At 44.9% G+C, this 16,608-nt stretch overlaps 1 protein-coding gene across 11 annotated transcripts in view; it reads left to right on the top strand.

Annotated features, from left to right (window-relative positions):
* The window catches only part of ELMSAN1 (ELM2 and Myb/SANT domain containing 1), a 113,453-nt gene extending 98,059 nt beyond the window's left edge, over positions 1-15,394 (top strand). For all 11 annotated transcript variants that reach the window (XM_025215365.1, XM_025215359.1, XM_025215363.1 and 8 more), the window contains 8 exons: positions 1,528-1,670; positions 3,922-4,025; positions 5,457-5,532; positions 6,452-6,540; positions 7,565-7,714; positions 8,059-8,256; positions 9,426-9,637; positions 11,934-15,394. In XM_025215365.1, coding sequence (XP_025071150.1) covers positions 1,528-1,670; positions 3,922-4,025; positions 5,457-5,532; positions 6,452-6,540; positions 7,565-7,714; positions 8,059-8,256; positions 9,426-9,637; positions 11,934-12,150 — 1,189 coding nt within the window. In that variant the 3' untranslated portion in view covers positions 12,151-15,394. The remainder of the gene's footprint in view (positions 1-1,527; positions 1,671-3,921; positions 4,026-5,456; positions 5,533-6,451; positions 6,541-7,564; positions 7,715-8,058; positions 8,257-9,425; positions 9,638-11,933) is intronic.
* The last annotated feature ends 1,214 nt before the right edge of the window (positions 15,395-16,608 follow it).

The following is a 16,608-nucleotide window of genomic DNA, read 5'->3' as shown; positions in this document are numbered from 1 at the left end:
TCTTTCCCCAAACCTTTTGTCAGCACTGCGTGGCAGTTGCTTCCAGCTGAGATTTGGAGTAGGAAATATTAACCTAATATCCTGCTCCTGTGTGAAAGCTGTATTCTGAAACGCCCTTGTAACTGCCAGAACACATGGCATAAGTTGTAGGGCAATCTTGACCTCCTTTTGTTTCCTTCTTAACTGTCTGCAAAATGGAACCTGTAGTTTCTGTATTTCACTTGCAAAGATTGTTTTATAGAGTTGTTGTTTAGGTAGGTAGTTTGTTAGCCAGTGATTATATAAAGACTGTTAATTAACCCCATTCGTGCTAAAGAAAAACAAGTTTCTGGTTTATGTCTCTAATAGAATTGCTTGCCCCCCATATTCTTCCCTGTACAAGTTCTAGATCCCCTTGGTTTGTGCATTTTAGGCCCACATATGATTCTCCAGGATTGAAGATTTGCCTGCAATAAAATGAAGCATTGCCTATCAGTAATAAACATCTGAAATGCCTCATGTCTAGGAGAAGAACACATGCTTGAGCATCTCCTTGAGGTACAGATATATCCTGAACCACACTAAAAACTAGAGAATTAGATTAGTTGATGCAGCTTACAAGACCACTATGCAGGTATCTGCAGACCCTAGCAAGCAGTCGCCATCCTCCAGGTGAGCCGAGGTGTTGCCCTGTGCTCATAGGGACACTTGGAAACTTAACTCCTGCTACTTTTGGTCTCAACCCAGGAAAGGGGACTATAAGAAGTGCTGCTCCAGAGATCAGAGGAGTCACAGCTCTCCCTCCCCAGTCAGAAGACATCTCCCCGCAACTCCAGTATCCCTGACTTTCAAAGCTGACCCACACATAAATACCTCAAAGGCAAAAATTAACACTGACAGTTGTAGCACAGCTTCTGATACTGCTCAAGCAGCAGACTCTCTTTTCTGGTACCCACATGTGCCAGCTCTGAATGGCTTTGTAACAGTGTCTGGCACGAGGAAAACTAGTGTTGGACTCCACAGCACCAGCAGCCTTGGTGTTGATGGCTCATATGGCATAGACAGACTCATCCACACCATCATAAGCATCTTTGGTGCTGAGACACTGCCTCATCACTGGCCAATTTAGCCACAGAAATGGTGCTAGGAATCCTTAGCTGTTCTAGGGATCAGAGAGGTGTTAGACTGACCAAGTTGTTTTCACAGTCTCTTTGTATGAGCCAGGGACTAGTTGGAGAACTCTGCATTGGCTTGCTCCACTGATGGAAGAGGAATTCACCTTCTCAGCCTCTTCAAGGAAATGCAGTAGAACCTCAGCCAAAGGTGGTAGTGGGGCATTGAGTCTTTCATGTGTTGGTCACTAACTTTAAATCCCACTCCAATTGTAGCAGTTGAAAGTTGTTCTTGACTTACACCTGTCACGGGACCTGTAGAGTATGCTCACTAAGTTTTGATTTCCAGAAGAGTCAGTGTCATTCATAGAGGTGCTTTCTGGCTATTGTTGAGTGTTGTGGTCTATTTATTTATGTATTTTATTTATTTATGCAGGCGAATCAATGTGGGAACTCGGTTTCAAGCAGAAATCCCACCCCTCCGAGACAGAGCTTTGGCAGCAGGTGATAAACATAAGGCAGACTTGGTGTGGTGCCCTTGGGGAGATCTTGAGATCAACAAGACTAATCAAGAAAATGGTAAGGACTTGGGAAAGTTGGTAATATAGACCAAAACAAGAAATGGCAGCAGTGTTGGGGTAACTCTTTAAGTTCTGTTTAAAGGTGCTTCACAGTCCTGATCAAATGTCAGGTTTTACTAAGCTTTGTTGATAAAGCTTTCTGGAAAATAATGGAGAACTAGTATTTGTAGATTTCTTAAAGGTCAGACGGTACCATTAGATCGTTGACCAAGAAAAGTGAACTTTTAGCTCAATTTGCTGCATTTTTGGACAAAAACACCAGTAACTTTGAATGCCATGGTTAACCAACTCCAGAATTTTATAGAATGTTTCAGGCATTGGTAGGCAGAACCTTACTGGTTTTGATGAAAACTGGAAATACTGAAATGGGGACACATTGAGAAGACTGTTGAGGGCAGCTAGCAACATCTTGCAGAACACTATCACTCAGGTCAACCCCTTCCTTATTAGTTAGAAAGGCTGCCATCCTGAATGAGATCTTTCCCAGACAGACAGAAAATAAATATGGATGGGAGAGATGGAGCCCTTAGCATGGGGAATTTTGGGGCCGCAGGTTGGTCAGGCATACACAATACCTGGCATGGGGAGGAAGTGGGGGCATGGGAGAAATGGTGGGCATGGGGAAGGGAGAATAAGTGGTTATATAGAACCTGTTGCAGGGGGCAGAATGGGAGACCCTGACATGGCGGAATTGGAAATACATGGATTCCTGCCTTTCTGGAGAGTGGGGGACATGCATAGAGACTGTTGCATGGGAGGAGGGAGATTTCAGGGAATTCCTGAAATAGAAGCAAGTGGGTGGGTGTAAGAGTACGCTGAACTCCCACAGGTCATGAGTGACGCACACCACTGGAAGCAATGGTGTGACCCTTTACCCTAATTTAGCATGATCATTTGTATAGCATAAGCTACAGAATTTCATGCAGTTACTGTTGTGATAAGCCTGACCACTTGAGTTTCCCTAAAGTAAATTTGAGGTCATCAAGAGGTGAAGAATCTACTAATCCTTGTTGTAGTTTATACCAATTTTAAAAAGGCCTGTGGCTGTGGTGCTGTGGCAGGCTTGCTGGCTTCCCCGTGCAAGGTTCTGGGTTCAAGATCTTGGTCTGCCTTAGCTGTATTCCCCCTCTTTTGCTGTTAAAAAATATGTGCTGTATTTTTTTTATTTGAATTTCCATGGTTTTAATTTGCAACCGTTGCATCACATCACTGAGATGTAGCAGAGAGAAGCAAAAAAAAAAGTATATACAAAAGATGGTGACAGAGACGTTTTCCGTTAATATCTCTGACCTGTGTGGAAATTGCTTTATCTTGGGGAAGGGAAGATGAGGGAAAAAGAGTAAGCATGAGGTAATAAATGCTGATGTACTTTGGCCATGCTCTAAAGCAGCGGTGGCTGACCTTTTTGACTTGTAGGCTGGATGAGTGGTCCCAGGTCCATCTGTGGACCAGTTCCAATCTGTGGGTCTGGTATATGGGACTGTTAACTGCTACTACTGCCTCACTGTCAAATTTCTGAACCATTGGGGAGATCTATGGGTGTACAAATTACATGGCTGTACAGACTGGGGATTGAGTGCACCCTTGCTTAAAGGAGCCCTAACCTTCCTTGTTTGGGACAGAACTTGCAGTTCATGTTCATCTGTGTGTGTTCCCTTGCACTGTGCTATCAAGCGAGCATGAAACTGGACCTGATTGCTGGGCTGAGAAAAGGAATTGGGCTTACTAAATTCTGGGTTTTCTCATTAGCTGTAGCAGTAGCTCTGGACCATCCTTTCCTGGAAGAAAGGAAAAGTTGTGTGCCAGTGGTCATTCTGATTGGAATTCTGTCACCTTTGGTGTTCCTCAGTGCAAATCTACAGGGAATGCTTCTTTGTAGGGCAAAAGGATAATTTCTTGTAGAGGTTCATTCAGTACTGGCTCTCTCATGTGCCCTTCTCAACCTTCTGTTCTGTCACAACATGGTCTGCAGGCACTAAACTCACTTGGAGTGAGGAGTTTGAGTTCCAAGTTTGTCCGACCCTAGGATATTTCTAGTTCAAGTTTGAAAGGACTAATTAGGATACAATGGAACTGTTACCCAAGATGTAAGTGGGCACTAGCTGGCCAAAAACGATACTGAGATCCTCAACCAAGCTTATTGAAGAGGAAAAAACAGCAACAGCTTCTCAAATTCTTACTTCTAATCTCCTGCTTCTTCCACTCTACCTCCCTTATTTCTTTTTTTCTTTGTCATTTACCTGGAATAGTGGAAAATCTGTTAGCTGCTGCCTGTTCAAGTATTTTTCCTGGGGCTGGTACAAATCAGGAGCTGGCACTGCACTTCTTGCATGAAACAAAGGGAAATGTTCTGGTGAGTCCTCTCCAACCTGTTTTATCAGTCTTTTTTCATTATTGTGGAAGAAATCTGAATACTGGCCTGAAAGGCTGTTAGCTATCTGCAAGAAGCTTGTTTGAGAGAAGATAGCTTGCAAAACACCACATCTTTTTGCCATGGCATCAGAAACCTGGTGTGTGGCATCTCTGGCTGCTGCTGTTCATAGCATGAGTCCTCACACAGATCTGACAGAGCAAGTCAAAATAATAGACATCATCTTGATTATTTCAGTCTTGGGCCTTTCCTATGCAGAGGCTGCTAATAACATCAAATTGCATCATTTTCTGTGGGGACTTTTTAAACTTTTAACCCGTAAGGTTCATTTAGTTGACAACTGCAATTAGTTTATTGATCTCGCCTGAACTGGAAGATGGGTGTCATGGGATGGAGCTTAGTGTACTGGGAATTGGGACCTTGGGCAAGTCCCTTAACTTCTCTGTGCACATCTGTGAGATGGGCTTATTTCTCCACGTTGCTGCACTGTAATGTGGTAGATGCTATGAAAGGTACCAAGTGTATGGCTACTCCTCACTTAACGTTTTAGTTATGTTCTTGAAAAATGCGACTTTAAGCGAAATCGTGTTAAGCGAATCCAGTTACACACAGTAGTTACCTACTAGCAGGTGGCAGCCAAGCAATATTATAACCCAACATTGCGTGACTTTAAATAAGCATGTTTTCTAATAGATCAGTGACATAATAACGAAATATTAACCTGGATGATGTTAAGTGAAGAGTACCTGTAGTTTATAAAGGCCAATAACTTGGCCACCTACTTCTAACTTTAGCACAAATTATAGTTGCTGATTAAATGCAGGTCAGGTAGTTTTATAGATTTTTATACTGATTTTCTGCCAGTGGTAATGATCATTAGCTTTTATTTTGGAATCTTGTTCACTTGACTGAATTTGAGTTTGGATCGCTGGTGTTCTGGACCTGCACAGAAATCCTTATTTAGAGCTGGGTTGTTGGATGGGAACAAACAGGAACTGGTGTTACCTAGAATCATCTCTAAGCAGGATGATTCTTGTACTGTATAGGCTTTCTGGTTATAAGAGCAATAGTCTCTCAAAAGCCTTGAGTTAGAGTAAATAAATACTATTGTACCCAGTTTGCAGGTGGAAAGACTGAGGCCTGGAGGGGTGAGGTAACTTGCCCAGGAGCCAGAGTCAGTGTAGGGTCAAGAACTTAATGCTTGAAGTCTTGGCTCACTTTCCACCTTTCACCATACCTTTTAAGCACACTAGAGCATGCTGGGGAAAGAGACTAGCTCCCTTTCTGTTAATCTGCCATTAATGTAGATGATATTCCAATGTTTTTTCTGGTGTTCTTTGTTTACATACCTGTACACTTTTTAATTTTTTTATTTTTACATGAAACCAATTCTGCTGTTGTGCTGTCTCTTAGGCTGCTTTGAGCAAACTGTTGCTGAAGGGGCCAGGGCGACCACCAGTCCATCCCTTGGCTGACTACCACTACACAGGTATTCTGAGTGGGAGCTGCTGCCTTTTTGTCTCAAGTAGCTGATCTACAGGAATGGATTTCTCCCCATCCTATCTATATAGACTTATAACAGAAGTCAGAAAACACTTAACTTCCAAACCAGCTGATCAACTGCAGGGAACCTTCCCTTGCAATGCCATGACTTACATGTGGCGTGTGAATTCATGCACTTGCAAATCCTAAATCCATTTATCAATAAGTCACGTGTCTGTGATCAGAGACTTCCTTTCAGGGAAAAATGATAACTAGTCACTGAGCCTAGGCTACAGAAAGATGCCGGGGGAAGCTTGTTAGATGATGGATGGAAAGTCTAATCTCGGAACTGCACATTCCCTGTCATGAATTTGCAGAGGGGAATTGAGGGAGTTCTGCTGGAATACTAATCCCTCACTGCCTGTGCTGCCTATGATAGGAAGTTGGAGAGTAGCGAGAACAGCAGGCTGTTCACTAATTCCTCTTTGAAAGCAAAACTGCAGTGTCTGATGCTGCTGTGTCAGCCCTTATATTCAGACAATGTTGCAAGGTAGTAACTTCCATGATTGAGCTAGCCCTACATACCTGATTGATCTGAGGGCAGAAAGAAATGTAATAGCTTTTCCTGCAGTTCACCAGAATAGCACCTTGGTTCATATGCACACCCCTGTATATAAGACACTTCTAACAGGCATGCAGAGTACATTCAATTGTTGATCTATGGAAAAAAGAAAATGTGAGAGGGAAGTGGGAAATTCTGAATGGTGTGTGGCATTACAGAGGTAGAAATAGTACTATATGGCATGTGCATTATATATTCAGCTAATTGATACATTTTGGGCTGGCTTTATGTAAAGGAAAGCTAAAGAGAGAGAGTGAGAAATTACTTGAACTGAAAATTTCTGTTTAAATATTTGTACCTACAGGATCAGACAAGTGGAAAGTTGCAGAGAAGAAACTTTTCAACAAAGGCATTGCAATCTATAAGAAAGACTTTTTCCTGGTCCAGAAACTTGTAAGTTACTCTGCATTTACTTGGATCAGGAACTATACTTACTTACATCTTTAGAGTATTTCACTCAGTGGGGTCATAATCTTAATTCTTTAAAACAGTAGTGGAGAGTTCTGTCTTCAGTGGGTTCTAAAATTTCACATGACCAGACTTAGCAGTGGTCACCAAATTTAGGAGGAAGTCTCAGAGAAATTTAGGGTACTAAACATTAAACTTGTTAAAAAATGACCCCCAAGACTTCCTGACTTTTTTTTTTTCCCATTTGTTAGTCCAGTCTCCCTCGTTAATATATTCAAAGATTAATTTACACAGAATATACATATATTCCGTATAAGGTGATCTTTAAAATGATATTTATTTATTTGTATGCATGTATGTATATGTATATACAAATAAATACGTATTTGTAAATATATGTATATAGTGTGTGTTCTGTGTAAGGTGGCAATTAAGTGAACTGGTTACAAAGTTTAATATTGAGTAGAGAATGTTCCTATTGAATAAAGGGGAAAGCAGAGGCTAAATAAGAGGCTTTAAGGTAGAAAATTAATACAAGACAACGGGTTTAAAAGAACGGTGATATTATATTTACTCAAGACAAGGTTCCCCCTCTCCCCCATTTAGGCAGCTGGTGGGGCAAGTTTTGGAGGAGCCAGGCAGTAAGGTGCAGGAGTCAGGCCACTTGGCTCCCCACCACCTGGTACCCCTCCATCTATCTCCCTGTAGCTGCTTACCCCACTGCAATGGGGGGGAGGGTGAATTTAAGACAACCCTCCAAAAATTAGATTCTAGACATGGAAAACTTTAACAAACTTATATCTTTTTTTCATGCCTGGAATCTAATTATTTGGGAGGTCATCTTAAATTCAAAGTCATTTTGGATTCAGGTAAAAACAGTACAATAGAAAGAACTTGGAACAAATGCAATTTGCATTTATGCGTTCATGATTACTTGTTTATTCTTAAAAACAAAAATCTTACCTTTATGCTTGTGCAATGTTTTGTTTCATTTTGTTTTTAACATCAGATTAAAACCAAGACAGTGGCCCAATGTGTGGAGTTCTACTACACATACAAAAAACAAGTGAAAATTGGTCGGAATGGGACCTTAATCTTTGGGGACATTGATGTTGCTAATGAGAAGTCTGTGAAAGATGAAGCTGAAATTGATATTAAGGTAAGCACTTGACCCTTTCTGCTGTTGGCTTTGTTGCCAAAGGCTGCTTTCATGGACTGAAGCAGTTTGCTCTTCATAATTATATTTATTTTGTGTAAGTAACAAGAGGCTTAAAAATATGTGTTCTTAAGAATGGCAGAGATTCCCTAGGCCATTGTCTGATTTAAAAATGCCTTGTTCTATGTCAGTCTCAACTTTCGGCAAAGGCAGTAAAAACAAATTTGAGTGATGCTGTGGGCCCAGTCTTATAATCTTGAATCCTATTTCACATGAGGACCTCTGCTTGCAGTGGGAAAGAAAGTCAAATAAGACAATATTAACTGTCCCTTTAACTTTTTGTGAAGAGCTCCCATAGGTTTGCACGTGTTCTTCCTCCCAGAAGAGTTATTTACAATGAGGACCATGGGCACATGGTGGAAGAGAATGAGGAGGAGGAAGAGGAGACTGAAGAGAAGGTGATTAAGGAGGCAGAAGAGCTGGATGACAGAAAAAAGAGTACAGCATTTCCCAAAGATGCACAAACACTACAAGCCAATGAAATGGTATGTAGTACATCTGTCCCCAACTTGCCCCATGTACAGTTCAGAAAACATTGAGTAAAATGGCAATTTCAGATGCATTTTTTTTTCCGCTTGGGGGAAGTGCTGAAAATGGAATAGCTATGGACCTACTAGCATCCCAACGGTGTGTTACATAGTTTACTTGGAAGAGTTTTGACTGGGAAGGAGATTATAATAAGAGTAGTCAATTGTCCGTCAAGAATGATTGGGAGGGGGCACCGTGGACAGAGGCCCGTGTCCATCCATCCCGGCCGCCCACCCGCCCCCCCCTGCTTTGTGTCCGGCACTGCTCGCTCCAGGTTCGCCTGGCCCATGTCCACCTGCCTCTCCTCCCTGCTCCCCTCCCTCCCTTCCAGCTGTTAGCATGGCACAGTCACAGTATCCCCCACTCCTGCTCCTGTCCCTCACCCTCTCTGCCAGCTTTTGTCAGGATGTGGCGGGGCAGCAGTGGCATGCTCCCTGCCATCATGGCAGGCGGGGACAGAGTCCTGCATATGGCCCCGCCCCCACTTCTCCCCCAACTGGATGAGGGGGTGAATGGGCCCGCTCCCCCCACCCTCGCCCCTGCCTATTCGGGGCCAGGCCGGATTTCTGCCCCCCTCCCTTTCAGGGTTGTTGTCAGGGGGGTGGCGGCAGCATGGTGCCACCACCGTGCCCCTCCCTCTTCCTCCCTGCAGGCTTTTATTAGGGCCCAGCAACTCCACATCCCCCCCTGCCATGTCTGGCCCTGCCTCCGTTTCTCATCTGGTCAAGGGAGGAGGGAACGGGCCTGCTCTATTGCCACTGCCTGCAGGGATGGCACATATTTTCTCCCTCCCCCCCGCCCGCTCTGTCCCCTGTGTCCCTGCTGTCTCCTGTCCAAACGCTCTTGGAGTACTCAGATTGGCTGACTGAAACAACCAATCAGAATGCGAATAAAGCATTACAGACAGACTAAGGCTTTTATAATATTAGAATCCTGCACAACTCCCTGTGATTTGTACTCCGATGGGAATGATGGTTGGGTATGTTAGAGATCCCACAAATTCTTTCTTGTGGGCAAGATCTTGGACTAGGATAGGATAACTGAAGGTTAGAAGTGCAGCCACCATCCATTCTTCCAAGAGGTTTTCATTTTCACTTTGTTTTAACAACTTTCTCTTGCTGTGAAGGTCAGTGAAGTCATCAGTTTAAGCAGCCATGAGGCTAATGCACCAGGAGAAGCCAGTGGTAGAACTGGAAGAAAGCCTAAAGAAGCAACAGTTAAGTTTCGGAAAACTCTTCCCCCAGGACAGAGGAGGAGGCGGAAACAGAAGATAAAGCCAGACCTCACTGCTAAAATGCAAAATGAGGAAAGCACGTTTCCATGTAAAAAATGTGGAAGGTAAGAGCAGTTGAATGGATTTGCCATAACAGGATTGTTCTACATCAGCACTACAGCTCATTCTCAGCCTGATGTTTCCTTTGTACACTTGGTTAGGAACTGGTGGGAACAATGTTAGCATCTTAATGCCTTTGGCCCTGTGCTGCTGATGACTCACTTCATAGGCGACTTGCAGTGAGGGTGCTCCCCCCCCCCCGACAGGGCCATCGCTGTTGCCAGTGGCATCTGCTGGAACTCACTACCTCTCATTGCTGCTGCTGGCGCCTGTGGGAGATCACCAGTGGCTTCTGCGGGTGCCCCCCAGACTCAGGAGCCACCAGTCGCCCATGACTCGCTCTTCCAGATTACAGTTTCAAAACTATCAGTTCTTAATGACTTGTGGCCTTCAAGGGCATGCCATTTTTCATTGTAGTAGGCATACAAATACCAGTGTCCTAGCCTCGGAGTGCTCAGCCTCTGGCCCCTGGGCCAAATGCAGCCATTGCATCTGACTCATGGAACTCCCCAAGCATCAGGAAATTTGGTGGTGGCGAAGCAGTGGCCATTAATATGGCCACCCTCCTTTTTCCTTCCCCCCCCCTAGCCCTGTGTAGTGGGCTGGGCCTGCTGGTGACCCCTTCTCTTGTGCAGCCGGGCCACATCCTGTCCACTCCCCTTCTGGATCAAAGTTGGGCCATGCCCCCTTCATTCCCCTCAGGGCTGGGTTGGGGCCTGGCCTTGCCCCCTACCCTCCCATTGTAGGTGGGCCACACCCGCTTTGCTGTGGGGCTGGATTAGGGTCTGGTCATGCCCCCTCCTCTAAAGCCAGGCCACCCCCTTCCCCCCTTCACAGGGCTGGGCCATGCCCCCTTTCCCTGTGGGGCTGGGTTCAGACCTGGTCACACCCCCTCTCTTCTCTTTCCCATGTGGCAGGGTCAAGGTCCTTTTCCCGGCACCCTCCCTCAGCCCCTTTGCGCACCCACGTGGTGCCTGCTGTGACCACCCGGGGGCTGGATTGGGAACTTTGGCTAAATCCAGCCTGCGGATAGATTGGGTGCTGCCAGTCCAGCCCACCAGGGAAAAAGGTTGAGCACCACTGTCCTAGCCGGATTGCAGCTCAGATAATTCTGCTGATGTAAATTTTCCCTTCAGCTTCAGTTTGCTATAATATGCTTTAGTGCTGATGTGTGCTGTTAACAGCTGCTATGTTCCATCTCGGCAGTGTTTACATTTCACTGAATGGTAGAGTGATTCCTGAATAGTTGATGAAGTGCTCTAGGAACTTGTCAAGTAAACAATGCCATTGAAACACCAGGCATTATCATTACTGTAGCAGCAGGTGTCAGGTAAATGGTGGACAGTTGTTCTGATTAAGTTTACACCAGTCTCTTGTGCCTGTTTAAATGTATTTTATTTTAGTTATGCGACTCCAGGAGTTTGGGCATCTGTTACCATCAGTGTGAGTCATGCCAAGAAAATTCAGTTCATTGCATAAATAATGTAATCATAAAGAATAGTGAGCTTTGTAGTACCAGCAGTTACTCCTGTATTTAAAGTGAGCAGGGTGATGAGAACTGACAGAGACTCTTCTGTATCATGGAGGAGTATTTGACATTGAGGCACTGCTACAAGGAGTTACACAGCTGTATTTCTGGCCTGGATATTGGTGCAGGAGAAATAGGAGAGGATTCTGAATGGCCTTCAAGCTTCCATTTGAGTATTTGGTGACAGTGAATTAAGAATTTGTATGTGGGAAATAGGGGAAGACTAGGTAGAGTAGACAAAGGAAGGAAAGGGGGAAGGAAGCCAAGCCTGCTCATATCCCTACAGCTTCAGCAAAAAGGAGTGCCAGCTGTTGTCTCCTTGTTTATTAGGTGTTTGCCTTTAGAGCAGCACCACTAGCCCCAGGTGGAATTGAGGCCCTGCTGTGTCACGTAGTGAACAGACGTGGAGCAAGAGTCAGCTTCTTCCTCAAAGTGCTTAGAATTTAAACATAAATAAAAGGTGAGGAGGCTAAGAGAAGTGAAAGGACAGGGCCAGGGTCACACAGCAGATCATAAGCAGCCTTGGAAGAGATCATTGGGCAGATTGTTGAAACAGGATCTTAGGCTCCTGACTCCTGGGGTCAGTGCCCCTGTCCCTTAGACTGTGCGCTGTGGGAGGAGTGGGAGCAAAAGTAGTGATAATTGCAGTAGATCCTTTCTAGTGGTGATGAATTGTCCTGCCCTGCGGTTTGTTGACTCCAACCTGGAGATGCTGATAAGAGGATTGGGCGGGGAGATTGAGCAAACTGTTACATGCCTGTGTTTGTCCCTAGGGTTTTCTACAAGGTGAAGAGTCGCAGTGCCCATATGAAAAGCCATGCTGAACAGGAGAAGAAGGCAGCAGCACTCAAGCAGCAGGAGAGAGAGGCAGCAGCAGCAGCAGCGGTAGCAGCAGCCCAAAGCCAGGCACAGCAGGAGGAGAGCAGCGGCAGCAGGAGCAGCAGTGGCAGCAGTAGTAGTGGCAGCTCCGATGAGGACAGGGAGATTTAGCGACAAGCCAGAAGAGGAGGGAGTAGCCAGGCTGGACCCAACAGGGCAGTGCAGGTCAATACTCCATGTGTTTGCTTCCTTTGCTGCACTTTCCTCGTTGGAACAGAGGTCTACCTGGCCTCAGTGTTGCCACTTCCTCATCCCACATGCTTCACCTCGATTTGCCTGAACAAACCGAGCCAAACCAGTGGATAATGGATCTGTGTGAACTTGAATATTCTTTTTTACAAATAAGATTTATATTTTATTTATGAAGAGACCCTGAGGTACTCAGTAGAAGTCATCCAGAGTGGAATTCAGTTCTCCATCAGGTCAATCAGACTTTTCCCTATGTGCTTTCTCGGATCTGTGTTGACAAGACCCTTTATTAGATCCCTATAAAGCCTTACAAACCTGAGCAGGAAGAAGGATATTCTGCTCAGAGACGCACAGCATTTAGTTACTGTGATGCTGGCAGTGGATAGAGCTTGCCTTCCACAGCAAATCCTCTTTTCTGTCATTTCTCTTCCTGCTTTCTGCCAGGGGTGTTCTCCACGCTCTCTGCTGGCTTTGCTGAATGAGACATGGCTTAGTGAAACAGGTGCAAAAAGAGAAGGCAAAGCCCCGCCCTCTCCTGGAGAGAGAGCATTTTTTATTTTTCTGTAGCAGGTGAGATACCTGCTGGGTTTTTGGGGGTTTATTTTTTGTCGGGGGAGGGAATCTGTGCCATAAAGAGTCCTGCAGTGGACGCGAAGCATCCTGTGGGATGAGAGCAGCAGTGCAGCTCAAAAGTCCTGCTACGTTGCATATAGAAAACAAAGCAATTGATCTTAGCTCACTTTTTTTGAAAAATCTGGTTCCCCACACATATCAAGTTGAAAGTGGTGGGTGACCTTTTGAGCTTTAACTTGTTACAGAGGCAGTGAGGTTGTTCTAATGAGGCTTGAACCAAGATCCCAATGTTTTTATGGATGGACTTTGGTCTCCTGATGTTTCCTTAATCTCCTACCCCAGATGCTCCTTTCCTTCTCCTGGTGGCCTTCCCCCATTCTTTTGTGTGGTCTACAAATGGCCATCCCTTAGATTATGCTCCAGGAGTAGTGAGATTTTAAATGCCTTATTTATATAAATATCCTCAAAGGGAATATTCATTTAAAAGAGATGTGGCAGCATGTACTGTATGTAGGAATGTCCTTCTCTTTATTCCCACGCAGTAGTTGGACAGCGGAGCTTGTTGGGCTCTCCTGTCATGACCCCCTCTTCTGGTGAAATGCATTCTCTTTTGCAGAGCTGCAGAAGAGCCACTAGATATGTATAGATCCCCAGTATCAAACAGGGGCCAACAAGCCTGGTGTTGCAACAGAAGTTAAAGAAGGCAAAACACAGGTCATTTGACATGAATGTTAATATTGTACAGGATTTCTCCAAATGTTATACATATTCGACTTATCATTTTATGTCATAAAACTGTATGAACCTAGGTGTTTTCTTGGGCTGCATACAGAATTGTCTTCTGGACACTGCAGAGGAATGTAATTATTGCTTTTGTAGAGATCAAGATAGCCACATCCACCTTCACTGGAGGTGTAACTGAAGAGAACCATCGGATAAGAGGGGGCCAATCCTGGGGTCAGGCATCAGCTGTATCGCAAGGAACTTGTAAATCCAGAAAGCTGTTTCTCCCTCTCACCTCTAGTAGAACATCTTGTGTTGATGTTTGTTGCATTTAATTGCTTGAGCAAAGAGGTGTGGTCAGGAACATTGCCACCTAGGCCTGGTATAGCATTTTCCATCAGTAGATCTCAAAGGAGATCAGATCAGTATCACTATCCTTGTTGTTTACATGTTGGGAAGCCAAGATCCAGAGGTGAAGCAATTTGTGTGAGGTCACTGAGAAGGTGAATAGCGGAGCCAGGAGTAGAACCCAGTCCCAGTCCAGCTCTATAGCGACGAGGCAGCACTGACCCTGTAATAAGCACTGACCCTGTAATAGTGTGGCTTTGAATTTCCAGCTTGCCAGTTCCACACAGTGAAAATCAGATCAACCACCTGTGGCTCAACAGTGCCATCTGCTGGGCGGACTGACTGGCTAATGGTCTGTTCATTCCTGAGCAGGGCTGGTTCCCATAAAATGAGCAGGCTACTTGATGATCCAGCTGACTTGCTGTTAAACTTCAAGCAAGAGAATGCCTCTGTGCTTGCCCAACTACAGAGCAATGCAGGACAAACTGAAGCCTGTCAGCTCCGTGACCTTCTCTTGCCATATGGCACTGGAGCTTCCTATACACTGAAATTTGGGCCTGACTTGCACCTGCATTATTTCACTGCCTATTTATGTCCTTGGGCCATATATTTGATTACCCTACAAGTTAAGGTGTGCAGCTGTGTTCACCTTCTTAGCAACAGAAAAGATAGCTTCTTTTAAGTAAGAATAAACATGGTTAATAGGGAAATGTTTTCTTTTTAAATATTAACTTTTACTACTGAAAAAATGCCCCCTTACCTTTGTAACCCAATGTTTTCCTTATGTACCAAGCCTCAGCTTGTACCAGGGATCAAAAGACCAAATTCCAGCCTAGATTCCGTCTTTCCCTGTACAGTCGCATACAACTTGGTCCATTGCAGGATTTGGATGACTGTTCCTTTGTCCCTCTGTGAAACCAGCCTTGTCTGGAATGAGGGCAGGTGGCAAATCCTGTGCTGTTGAAATCCATTAGCAAACTGGAGAGAATCAAAAGTAAACATTTATTTAAAAAAGAAAAAAGCTCTAGCAAACCAATCTTCCCATTAGGAGTTTAAATTTAATTAATAAGTCTTTCTTTTGGAAACTGGAGATGGCACATGCTTCATGCTGTCCCTAGCCCTGGTGAGGAAGCAGCTGTCTACTGCATTTCAATTTAAGTAACTTTACTTCTGAATTCTTCTCACTTGCGTTGGTTCCATTTTGAGTGTTGTGCTTAATAGTGTTGTAACCTTTTATTGGATCTTATCCTTTAGTATGGCAGCTGCTTCTGGGAGTTTGGAAAGTCCTTTCTGGCTATCAGGTTCTGGAAATAGTGGAGTGGTGTAATAAATTAAAAAGCAAGTAGGGCACTTTGTGCATTTAAAAAAATAATTCTAAAAGTACTGCAGAACACGCTATGTTAGAAGGGAGGAATAGGTTGCAATCGGACCTAGACAGGTTACAGGGGTGGGCAGATGAGAACAGGACGGGTTTCAACACTGACAAGTGCAAGGTACTGCACCTGGGGAGGAAGAACCAGCAGCATACCTACAGGCTGGGGAGCTCCCTTCTCGTCAGTGCAGAGGTAGAAAAGGATCTTGGAGTCGTTATTGATGCCAAAATGACCATAGGTCGACAGTGTGGGGATGCGGTCAGGAAGGCCAACCGCACTTTATCATGCATCCACAGATGCATCTCGAGGAGGTCCAAGGAGGTGATCCTCCACCTCTGTGTGACATTGGTCAGGCTGCAGTTGGAGTACTGTGTCCAGTTCTGGGCGCCGCACGTCAGGAGGGATGTGGACAACATGGAGAGGGTCCAGAGGAGGGCCACCCGCATGATCAGGGGGCAGCAGGGCAGGCCCTACGAGGATAGGCTACGGGACCTGAACCTGTTCAGCCTCCACAAGAGAAGGCTGAGGGGGGGTCTGGTGGCCGTTTGAAAACTAGTCAGAGGGGACCAGCAGGCATTGGGGGAGTCCCTGTTCCCCCGAGCACTACCAGGAGTGACTAGAAATAACGGTCACAAGATGGCAGAGGGTAGATTCAGACTAGATATCAGGAGGCGCTACTTCACTGTCAGGGCGGCTAGGATCTGGAACCAACTTCCAAGGGAAGTGGTGCTGGCTCCTACCCTGGGCGTCTTCAAAAAGAGGCTAGACAATCACCTAGCTGGGGTCATTTGAACCCAGCATTCTTTTCTGTCCAGGGCAGGGGGTCGGACTTGATGATGTGCTCAGGTCCCTTCCGACCCTACCAGCTATGAAACACTGCACTTTCCTACTGAATGCCTTTGCCTAGATTAATGTGTCCACAGAAATGGACATATTAAATCAGGCAAGGTTTTTCTCTCTTACAGTTTGGGGGGGAAAAAAAAGTAGTTCACCCCTTACACTGAAAATTGGACATAGATCCTGGATGAAGCCATGATTCCAAACAGAGAATTATTGCTCTTCTGTTACATGCCTATTCACCCTGTTGGAACAGAAGATTAGTGCCAAAGGGTAAAAGGCAAAGAAATGTTTTATGTATTGCTTTCCATTAGTATTTTACAGTGCCCCCAAAGTCTACTGTTTGGCTGTAGCTTTGAAGAGGTTATAAGCTAGTGTGACTTGCCATTGCAAATGTTGGCAAGCAATTGACAGACTGTAGAGTGAGAAAATACAGGAGCCCAGCAACAGGATTGTATAGCAACTGTTGATCCTTCTAGATCATGGTATATGCATGAGAGGTCACCCAGACCTTCAAACATGTATG

Source organism: Alligator sinensis, unplaced genomic scaffold (genome assembly GCF_000455745.1).
Source record: "Alligator sinensis unplaced genomic scaffold, ASM45574v1 scaffold1581_1, whole genome shotgun sequence".
NCBI lineage: Eukaryota > Metazoa > Chordata > Crocodylia > Alligatoridae > Alligator > Alligator sinensis.
Note: the sequence above shows the minus strand (reverse complement) of the source record. Positions and strands in the feature narration are given on the sequence as shown.